This window comes from Echinops telfairi, unplaced genomic scaffold, assembly GCF_000313985.2.
Source record: "Echinops telfairi isolate 266 unplaced genomic scaffold, ASM31398v2 ScPeMD7_7406;HRSCAF=8444, whole genome shotgun sequence".
NCBI lineage: Eukaryota > Metazoa > Chordata > Mammalia > Afrosoricida > Tenrecidae > Echinops > Echinops telfairi.
Window position 1 is genome coordinate 4,000,878 of NW_022111306.1, and position 11,803 is coordinate 4,012,680.

The 11,803-nt window shown below is 41.2% G+C and overlaps 2 protein-coding genes across 12 annotated transcripts in view; both read right to left on the minus strand.

Annotated features, from left to right (window-relative positions):
- Window positions 1-6,723, minus strand: part of LOC105978352 (rho family-interacting cell polarization regulator 2-like) — a 10,256-nt gene extending 3,533 nt beyond the window's left edge. The window contains 1 exon segment of the mRNA XM_045296386.1: window positions 6,560-6,723. Within this exon segment, the coding sequence (XP_045152321.1) occupies window positions 6,560-6,723 (164 nt within the window).
- BICD1 (BICD cargo adaptor 1) overlaps window positions 1-11,803 on the minus strand; it is a 268,002-nt gene that overhangs the window by 184,044 nt on the left and 72,155 nt on the right. The gene's annotated exons all lie outside the window — the stretch shown is intronic.

Consider the following 11,803-nt stretch of genomic DNA (forward strand, 5'->3'; position numbering starts at 1 on the left):
TAGGGCTCATCCGTCCTGGATTCCCTGTATTTTCAGTTCCTATCTGTACCAGTGTACCTCCTCTGGTCTAGTGTTTGCTTTTCTAAGTAAGTCCTCTTCAATCAAATTTTTTAAGGCTCTCTACATTAGTTTTTTTAATTAATTTATTTATTTTTAAACGTTTTATTAGGGGCTCATACAACTCTTATCACAAGCCATACTACATTAGTTTTAAGGGGCATCTTTCATTTTTTAAATTCCTGTTACAAAGATAGCAATTGCTTCAGCCTACTATACAATTTCCATATACAAGAAATTAGGATTAAAATTAAGAAAAAACTTTTGTTTATTCTCACAGTTTTAGTAAAGTTAGTACAGATAGAATTGACAACATTTAAATGGACTCCTTTACTGTTCAATGTGTCAGACTTTAAGCAGTGAGTGGCTAGCACAAATAGGAAGAAAAGCAATTTGCCTCGAAATGCATTTTATCTATTTTAGAAAGGGATCGATATTTTCCTGTCAGGTTCAACTGTAAGTATGAGTTGATAAATATACCAATGATGTAATGTTTCTATATTGTAAGGTATACTTGGTCTAGAAATTGCTGTGATTATTTATTTAAAATATAAGTGATCATTTATATAAAATATATTTTCTTAAAATATAAGTGGGCATGGAACTGAAAATATGGTATCATTGGGCTTCTCAACAGAACTGCTTAATCACTTGAGATGTGGCCAGGTGTTTCTAAAGAAGTACCACAAATTGCTTAAACAACAGGGAAAGAATGCAAAGCAGGGTCTCTTCACTACAGGTAATAACACCTCTTAAAGGCTATATTCCTAGAGATTTATATTTTGATGAGCTTTAAAGAAGTCTCATTGCTGAATATTTATATACCCCAAATCTATCCCTACCAAGCACAGATAAAATGGCAGCTCTGTTAGAAAGTGGAGTTCTAAGAAATAGTTATTGTTTCCCTAAAGTGCAGTGTGAACCCCTGAAGGGAAAACGTAATGCAAAAGCCTTCATCGTTGTATTCCCTCCTCCAGCATGGGGGGGACCTGCTCTTTCTGCCTACTTTATTAGTTGTAAGACTTCTGTCCAAATGCAGACACTATGATGCAGAACCAGTAAGTGGCCACCAATTTGGATTTTCATTATGGTGGTACCATGAGATTCCTGCTGTGAAAGTCCACACTCACAAGCTGGGGTATTTGGAGTGGGCATTCCAGTTTGAATCCGGCCAAAGCTGATCAAATCCTACAGTCTTTTAGATCTATAAATTAGGATCTAATGTGCTGACCTACCAAATTGGTCAGTTCTCTTTAACCGTGTCCTACCTGGTCCTAGTTTTCTGTACCTTTCTGTATAGTTAACACTGTAACTTAAGACCTGTAGTCAAGTTAAAGTGGCAACAATAAGGAGCCACACTAAAGGCATGTGGACAGTGCTTTGGCCATGGCCTACGATTTCCTACCATGCTTACTGGGAACATATGCTTACTCTCGATTCTCTTTGATGCCATGTCTCTTCTCTCCTTTGTGCTGCGTCCAGCAGTGGTCTCTTGGTATTATAAACCTCAGAATATTATTCTGAGGCAGGAGACCCATGAAGCCCTGAAAAAGTGATTCTTTTTTTTTTTTTTTTTTAATCATTCCATTAGGGGCCCACACAACTCCCATCACAATCCATACACACATCAACCGTGCAAAGCGCACCCGCACATCCACTGCCCCCATCACCCTCAAAACATTCCCTCTCCACCCAAGCTCCCAGCATCAGGTCCTCACCCCTTGCCTACCAACTAACTAAAGACACACCCAAATCGCATAAAAGTATACCTATACTAGGCAGAGTATAATTTCATAAAAATGAATGTAAGTACATTCGTAATTCACACTTAAAAAATAACTTGTTTTTTCTAAAGGAAGTTAAAAAGCAAACACTGTCTGAGATTGCATAATCATAGAAGGAGAAAGAGAAAGCATAGAGCCCACATAAAGACTTACACATGAATGTTCACAGTAGCTTATACATAATAGCCCCAAATTGGAACTAACTTAAAAGGGCACCAACTGGGAAATGGACAAAATGTGGTATGGGCATAAAACGTGGCACGGTTGTTGAGCACCATGGAGTCCATTCTGACTCTGCACACTGAACAGCGTGCTGCCCTGTCTGGGCCATCCTCACACCCGCTGTGATGTTGGAGCCCACTGTTGCAGCCACTGGGTCATTAGGGTCTCATTAGGGCAATAAAAGTCTGAACGCTGACTTATGGTGATGGTTGCAGTAAAGTTATAAAAAAATTACTAAACATGAAATGAGTGAACGGTATGATCCGTTGAATATACATAAAGGTAATAAAAAGAAAGTTCAGGGGGAAATTAGGGACCTTCTGAATTTCATGGGAGCAAGAATCCAAGAATGTTAAAAGGTTAGTATGTGTTAGCACTGCAAGGGAAAGGAGTAGCTTGTTGAAGTTTCGCTCAAACCCTTATTAAAGGAGGAAATGTTTTGTTGAAGTAGCCTTGGTGGTGTAGTGAGTTACACAGTGGACTATTACCCACAGGATCACCGGTTCACACCCAGCAGCTGCTCCTCCAAGAAACACAGGCTGTCTGCCTCATAACGATTCACTGTCTCAAGCTCAAAGGGCAGTTCTACTCTACTCTACAAGGTCACTGTGAATCTCCATCAACTTGATAGGAGTACGTATTCTTGTCCTTAGTCCTTGCTTCTACTTGAAAGCTAAGAACAAGAGTAAGCAAGGTAGGTACAATCTATCTTACACTTAACTTCAAAAGAACAGGTTAAAAGGAAAAATTGAACTAATAAATTATTGCAGATAAAAAGTGCTATCACATGACTAAGAAAAAAATCAAGAGCTTTTCCCTATACTAAGAATACACAAGTAGAAAGGGAAATTGTCAAAATTCCATTTATTAAAAAATCTATAAAATATTTAAGAAAGACACAATTCCTATATGAGGAAACCGTAATGTCCATATTGGAAAACATTAAGAAGTACCTGAATAAAAGGAAACACATTTCATGTTTGCAAATCAGAGATTAATGCAATTCTAGTTAGAATCCCCACAAAGTTTTGGGAATAAGTGATCTAACTGATGTATAATTACATATATTTTAAAAATTAAAATCTGAAGATAACCAAGAAAATGTTAAAAAAAAAAATAAGTCTATACTTGTTATGATATCTCTATTCTTAAACTTCCTTTAAAGACACTGTTTTCAAGCAGTATGATCCTGGTCTAACTATAGGAAATAGATTCGTGGAGCCGAATAGAGAACTGGGGAAAGCTGGCAATACCGACAGAGCGGGCAATTCATTGCACTGGAGGCAAAGGGGCTTGATGCTGCTGACACAGTCACCTATCCAACTGAAAGACAGTAAGTCCAGGGTGAGTCCTGTGGACCGCTTAGAAAGTATCTTTTTTTTTAATTTAAGAATATTTGTGTGATCTAGGGATCTAGTAGACTTTTTATATCAAATAGAAAATAAAGAAACTAGAAAGGAAAAAATATATCCATTAATTGCTTGAGTCTTATTATTATTATTTTAAAAGCACAAAATAAAAGGGAAAAAAATAAAAAATAAAGGGAGGGAGAAACAAGGCAGAAGACAACCTATTTTCAAGACACACAAAATATGTTAATAGTCATCATAGACAAAGAACGCCTACAAGTCCATGGGAAAAACAATGAACCAGCAGTAGGAAAAATGTGGTGATGTCTTTTTATTCCTGCCTACAAACAAGTTTAGGCCTATGTTCTAGATCACTGTGTGAAGTGGTTTTAAAATCCTGTGGGGAGAGGCAGCCTATTCTTTTGTTTTCATATGGAGAGAGTCTGGAAGTCTTCTTATAAGAGGCTATTTGTGAAATAAGCCCTTCCTACGGAATTCACAATCATTTATGCAACAAATATTTACTGAATTCCAAATATGTGCAAGCTCTTACAAAGACGGCTTGATGAATATATGTATTATGGTTAACAAAAAAAAAAGTCTGAGGAAGTTTTCGGAAAGAAAAATAAAATAAAATAACCTGGACTTACCCCTTGTTTGTCACCAGCCTAACTCACTCCATGTTTGCCTGGTTCCTAGTCCCAGCCTCTGGGGAATTTTCCTAACTTTCTGTCTTGTTCAAAGAGATACATGCATAGTGCGCCATCATCTGGGTGACTCTGGACAACTCTGTCTGGAGCATCACAAAGACATTAAAGGGGCGTGCTTGTGCATCACCAATGTTACTCTTACTGTTTAGTATGATTGTTATGGTCAACCTTGACATTTGTGTTCATTTTGTGATCTGAATAAGGGAAGATACCTGGGAACATATGTGACTCCCCTCAAAATGCCTTTTACATTCCAGTATACACGTACATAATGCTACGTTTTTGGCAAGCCCCCTGGCTCAGCCATCTTCTCTTTTTCTCTCTAACTTGGAGTTAGTGAATTGGCTATGTTACCAGAGGTAACCAAATCAAACCAAGCCAAACCAAATGCCTAAAAATTTCTAAAGTGCCGCTGAGAACCAGGAACAAGGAATTGGATGTTTCAGGCTTACATGTTTGCTCTGTCATTAGGCTTGAAAAGAAAAAAAAAAATCTGGAGTTAAAACTAGACGAGCATGACTCTAGAGCAGTGGTTCTCAACCTGTGGGTCACGACCCCTTTGGGGATGAACCGACCCTTTCACAGGGGTCGCCCGATTCATAACAGTAGCAAAATGACAGTTATGAAGTAGCAACAAAATTAATTTATGGTTGGGGGGTCACCACAACATGAGGAACTGTATGAAAGGGTCACGGCATTAGCAAGGTTGAGAACCACTGACTGCTTTAGCAGCTTTTTCAGTCCCTTTTTAAGACAGAGAATATTCATAAGAGCAATTAGTTAAGCTAAATTCTTCAGAGATGGTTGCTGAGATTAGTTGACACCCAGCTTATCTCCGCAGTTAGTGCTGGGATAGAGCAGGTGGGCAGAGCATGGATTCCCAGAGTCCCAGTGGAACGTACCACTTCAGAGTCAGACAGTGGATGCAGGCAGTTGGAACTCTGCCTGCCCAGTTGGGCCCAGAGGTGGGTGGTCACCTAGGGCATTTTATGCTACAGGAATAACTAGGGCTATGCTGACAACTGGTATAATACTACATGGTGATAGACATATAACAACTGGACAATGAATGATAAAAACGAGAAACAGAACAGAGAATGCAGTGTCCTAGGGCACAGGATGGAATGGAGATCAATATGATTAATGCCCAGCCTGGAAGAACCCTAAGAATAGCACACTTTATTTGTACGCTATTTAGCATTAGATGTTGTTGGGTGTGGCTGAGTCGGTTCCGACTCACAGAGACCCTGTGTACAACAGGACGAAACACTGCTCGGTCCTGGGCCGCCCTCACGAGTGTCTAATGCTTGAGCCCACTGATGCAGCCAGTGTGTCAATCCATCTTGTCAAGGGCCTTCCTCTTTTTGCCGCCTTGCTTCTTTACCAAGCATATGTCCTTTAGCGCTGGATATCCATTGGAAAACATGAAAAGCATGGACCTGGCACATGAAAAGAACACACAGGAATGGAAGAAAGCCTGTCCCACACACGTCAGCCTCTTTGGGGAATAACATCGACCATTCACCAGGCTCTGAAGGATCAACGGACTGACCACTTTGGATTTCCTCAAATGTCTGAGGTAGCAGGGTCTGAATTCTCCGTACCTTTAAGATACTTGGGGTTGTGGGAAGGGCTTTTATGGGGAGGGGAGGTGGGTGCAGTGGAAGGAAGGTGAAATCAGCCAAATCTACGGTAAGCCTAGACTCCAGATTTCCTGTTGCTTTCTCCCTGGGTGTGCTTTCTCGTCATTACTGAAGCAGTGGGATCAGATTCACATGTGAATTTAGGGAATCACAAGACAAAATAGCCTTCCTGAAAGCCTATTTCCTTGCAAGGTTAAGATGTTCAAATAAGGAACCTTTTTCTTTTCACCTCCCTATAATGAGTGCCTAGTACAGAACTAAGCCAGCTGATCTCACTCACTACGTTCACCTGCGATCCAGTTGCCGAGATCAGCAAGCGCCAGTGGCCACTCACACCACCCTCCGCCTCAGGAAACTCGTTGCTCTAGGCACATGGGTAGGAAAAAACAACAACCAGCAAAGGCTGAGTGCTCAAGGCTGAGCAGAAACAAATATAAAAGGACAAGAGAGAGGAAGAAAAAGCGATTCAATAAAGGGAGAAGGTGAAGTAAACTGTCTTACTGTCTAGCGCTCACTTTCAACAGTTTTAGTACTATAATCTTAACCATAACTACACAAACAACAAAACGGGAAGAATAAACAAACAACTATTCACAGTACCCCAGTCATAACAGAAATGTGGCATGAACATTACTGTTTAGTCCAGGTGATCATGGCCAAAGGTGCCACAGAAGAAAAGGATATGAAGTCATAAAACTAGGAAGAAGGTCAACACCTACCTACTCTACTAGGAATGCTGTGTCTTGTGTTGCTCTCACAGAACCAGCACACGTAGATGGCTCTCACAAACATACATCTTCTCTCCCAGGATACGAAGTCCGAAGTTAGAACTCAGGGCATGAGCGACATGTAGGGGAAGGCAGTTTCTGTTGGTTCCGTTCAGGGGAAAGTCCTTGTCTCCTTTCAACATCTCTAGGCCTGGAGTTCCTGGGGGATCTCCATGAGCCTCAGCATCCATCTTCTCCTGGGTCTAGGGCTTCCCAGCACAGAGCCCCTAAACCCAAGGCATGTGCTCTACAGCTCCTCTTTTTCTGGCGGTACTATGCTCCCTCTGCTCTCTGCTCTGTCCTTTATCTCTTAGAAGTTAAGAGGTGATCTAGGCCATACGCCAAGGAAACCCCCTCACATCAGACTGGGGCTATGGACCTGATGAAGAATATTATATTCTAACTTAATCCCCTTACATCAGATCAGGACCGATTACATCAAGTGGGATAATGACATAATTTCACAATTGCCACATTATATCACTACGTAACTGCCAAACCTGGAGACACAAGGGGCTTCAAAAAGTTCATGGGAAAATCCCTTTAACTTTTAGTTCCATTTTTCTATAATGTTTTAAAGTCCTCTTGTATTTGGGGGTGCACAATTCAATCAGTGTACATCACAATTCCTGGGGATCTAATTTTTGATATGATATTTTGTAAACCCCAGTACGGATTTATTTCCAGCTCCTACCACATCTGCACCAGGAAGAGTGTGGCTCATGCCCCCTTCACTCTGAGTAGGCTGAGAGCACTGTCTCCACCTGGAACACTGCCACTCACACTTCTGCACACATTTTATGGGCCAAATCAAGACCAGTAGCCGTGTCCAAGTCCTCAGAGTGGCAATGTGTAGCCCTCTTGCTAAACTCTTGAAAACAGTCTACCATAGTGGGCATCTTGGTCTCATCATTTCACAGTTTTAAAAGCTAATTTGGGTAATTCTAGTCTATGTCTTATAGCCAAAGGGTAAGACTTAAAATCTTTGGTATCAGGTTATCTGAAAAATAATAGTACCTGACTAATTCAGTGTTTCTTAGCCTCCACAAAAAATTGGTAGGATAATTTTTGTTATGTAGGTTATCCTGTGAATTGTAGGAAGCATTCCTGGCCTCTACTCACTAGATGCCAGTTGTAAGAACCCAAAATATCTCCAAACATGATCACTGGTTGGCAACAGCTGGACTAAGTGATCTCTAATTCTAAAGTTCAGTGTTCCAATAATCGATAATACAAATTGTGTAAGACCTGTTACAGATGGACTTGTGTCCTCCAAAAAGAAGGGTGGAAGTCCTACCTTGTTTGGAAAGAGAGGTTTTCCACAAGAAGTCATATCAGAGTAAGGTAGATTCTAAGTTTGGCATGTCTTCATTATTATTATTAATATTATTTTATTATTATGTTTTAATGTCAAAAGAGACCCAAGGACACACACAGGGTTTGTGAAATGCCACCGGAGTTCTCAAGCAAAGGAATGCCGAGGATGGTTGACTGACACCAGAAACTACAAAAGAGCAACAGAAATCATCAGCACTGTGATGGGCTTCTATCCCAAGGTGACCAGATGTCCCGCTTTTGGTGGGACAGTTCCGATTTTTGGAAAGAATGCACGACAAGCTAGGGAATGGTCTATTTGGTCTATATAGACCAAATTTTTAATCAAGAACACACACCCCCGCATACACCTCCCCGCCCCTGGTCAATGGTGTCCCGCTTTAAATCTGGTCACCTTAGGTTACAGCAACCCTCGGAATCCAGAGAAGACCCTTGGCCAGATTTTGATGCCACAAAATGATGACAGTCCGATTAAGTAACAGCACAGCAATCTGTAAATACACACTGAGGACACGGCATCATGTACAGTAAACACGGAATGTAGACCATAAGCCCTCGTATATGCTCACTGACATTCCATAGCCTTTCAAGAGTACGGGAAAATTAGTGAACAGCTTTCCTGACAAAGGTGGGGAGCCAAACCTTCTTTGTATAAGTAATGTTCAGGCACTGTCCCAAGAAGGTTTTCCTCATACGTGGTTAAAGCATCTTATACTTATTGAATTTATATCCTGCCTCATTCCAAAGAGCATTTGAGGCAGCTGATAAAAAGGCAGATGCAGTCCACTGAAAGAAAAAAAAGGGGGGGGGCAGGTAATAGGTGAAGAATAAAGAGAAAACAAACATCCCCATGGCAAAAGTCAAAACCATTCCTGTGATGAAACAGAAAACCTAGCTCAGAATTTCAGATGTCTAAGGAAAAACTGAAGATAGGATATTTATGTAATTTACATGGTCAGAAAGGAGGAATGATATTCTCTTATGAAAGAAGTTTGGTTTTTTTTTAGGATTAAACTCATGAGATACATTTCACGGGGAACACTTGCTAACAGGACTTAGATCCTAAACAACAGTAAAAGTTGATTCTGATATAAACCTTAAATATCACGTAAAAGTCTAACTGGGACGTAACTCAGTGAAGGTGTTTCCTTGAGAAGCTAGAGTAGCACAGACAGACGTGTGCTGGCAACAGGCAAGCCAAGGGTAACGGGTCATTTATCTACAGGAGGGGCATTTCAAGGGTGGATAACATAAGACCTCTTCTCGAGAGAGACTCTCCGAGAAAAGTATAGGCCATATACAGATCAAGGCAAAGGCAGAAGTCTTCTGGGACAGAGTGGAAAAGGTACCAGAGCCCCGAGAATACACATTCAAATACTAAAGATCCTACAAATCAACAAGTATTTATTGTGCCCCTGTTCAATAACAGAGCAAATGTTATTTCATGTATTATTTTTCTTAAAAGCGATTTTTAGCTGACCTTTTTATGAAAAGTTGACAGCTGCTGATATGATTTCCAGTCAGATCCTGGAGTGCTAACTTGGCAGCGCCACAGAGCCCACTTCTGGAAAGGAAAGCCCCTGTGCAAGAGCTCCTCATAACGGTGGGCTGCTGGGAAGACAGGTACAACGAACCCGTTTGGGGGCCATTCATCGGCTGAATCCAGAAATTCCGCATCATAAATATGTGCCAATGGTAGTTACCAGTCATCACACACTGTTAGGACTTTCTTAGTCCTGTCAGAAATGTAAGCTATCTGCTGTCATCTCAATCTCGACCCCTCAACCCCCTCCCCTAACCTTCCCCATCCCTTTCCCTCAAGGCCAGCACAGAACGTCCCCTGACTCTGAGCAGTCTGCTTCCATTCTTCGCTCCTGGTCTAAACTGAGACCCCTCAAAGCCAAAGGCTCTTAGTCCTGCAGTCAGGCCCACTGAGTCGAAACAGAAAAATACACTAGGAGAAAGGGAATGCTGAATCCGTCACTTTCCCACCAAGAACCCCACAGAAATAAGTATTCTTAGCTGATATCCCACAACTCAAATACAAACGCGAGCCCTTCCTTGAGAAAAGTGCCAAGTGAGGGAGGCATTTGACCAAGAACTTGGAAAGACACTAGGAGCTAGTTTTAAACAACACGATCTCTGATATAAAACCAGCCAGAGTGCAGTACTGAACAAACTACTAAACTGGATAGGGAAAAAAACTGAACCAGTGCCTGAGTTAATTCTAACTCACAGCACCAGAATAGACCTGTATTCTGTACACAGGGTTCAACAGCTAATTTGAGGGAAGGAGGTCATCAGGCCTTTCTTCTAAGGCACTCTTCAAAAAGGCAAATTTATTGCCATAGATTCAATTTCAACTCATAGTAGTCATACAACACAGCATAGAATTGTCGTCGTGAGTTTCATCTTTACAGGAATAGAAAACTTAATCTACTCCTACAGAGTAGCTGGTGGTTTCAAACTGTAGTTAGCAGTCCAATGTGAACCCATTAAGCCACCAGGCTCTGAAGGTACCATTGGGTGAGTATAAATTACCACCCTTTGTGTGTGTGTGTGTGTGTGTGTGTGTGTGCGCGCCACCCAACAACTCCACAAGATTGCCATCCTGTCTATAATCTCACAGTAAGAATCTCACATTAGGCACTGGGAGAGAATCAACATATACAGTTCATCTTAAGTCCCTCTAGCTTTAACCTGTCCCATTTAAATCGTATTCCAAATTTCCTTAACTCAGGGTTTCTCTGTCTCAGCAATGTTGACATTTTGGGCCAGATAATTCTTTGCTGTGAGGACAGTCTTGTGCATTACAGAATCTTTGACATTTACAATCATGGTCCCGCTATCCACTAGATAGGGAACCTGGGGGCACAGTGTTAGGTTGCTAATTATAAGATCAGTAGTTTAAAACCACTAGCCACTCCATGGGAGAAAGGTGAGGCTTTCTGCTCCCGTAAATGCACAACTGCAGTTCTACTCGGTCCTGTATGGTGGCTACAAATCAGATATTGGCTACATGACAACAAGTTTTTTAGTTTATCCAGTAGTTGCCAATAAACAAACAAAAGAACTTGCTCCCATCTAGTCGATGCTGATGCATAGCGTCCTCCTACGGGTTTCTGAGACTGTAATTTCTATGGGAGCACAAAGCCTAGTTTCTCTCCAGTGGAGCTCCTTGTGGTTTCCAATTGCCGATCATGCAGATTGCAGCCCAATGAGTAATCAATCACTACAACACCTGGGCTCCTAACAGATGGTACTAGCACCCCCCAGAAGACCCCCCAGAAGTTTTGACAACCAAAAATGTCTCTAGACATTGCCAAATGCTTACCTGGATGGGGCTCCTGAATCTGCCACCATTGTGTCAATTCCAACTCAAAACAACTTTACTAGTAGATGGTGGGCTTGGACCGTCAACGCTGCAGTGAGTAGTCCAACACCTACCTCCAGCACCTCCAGGGATAAGTACAGGGATCACAAAATGGTCCCCAGTTTAGAGCCACTGTCATTTAATAAAATCTGTTATGATTTTTATAACCTCGGTATGTGATTAATTGGACATACATCTTTTTGAATAAAAATTAAGGATATTTTCAAATAGGGCGCATGCCTTTTTGAAAGATCAAATCTTCATTTAGAAGGGCTCCAATGATATGCTCTTCCTTTCTCTCGTGCTTGTTTGTGTTGAAAAGCCCTGGTAGCACAGTGGGTTAAGCACAACACTGCTAATCAAAAGGTCAATGGTTTAAACTCACGCGTTGCTCCAAGATAGAATTAACAGGTCTTTAAAATTGCAAATAGTGAGGGGGAAAAATAGGGAGCTGATATCAGGGGCTCAAGTGGGAAGAGAATGCTTTGAAAATGATGATGGCAGTATATGTACAAATGTGTTTGACAAAATGGATAGATGGATGGATGGATTGTGATAAGAGC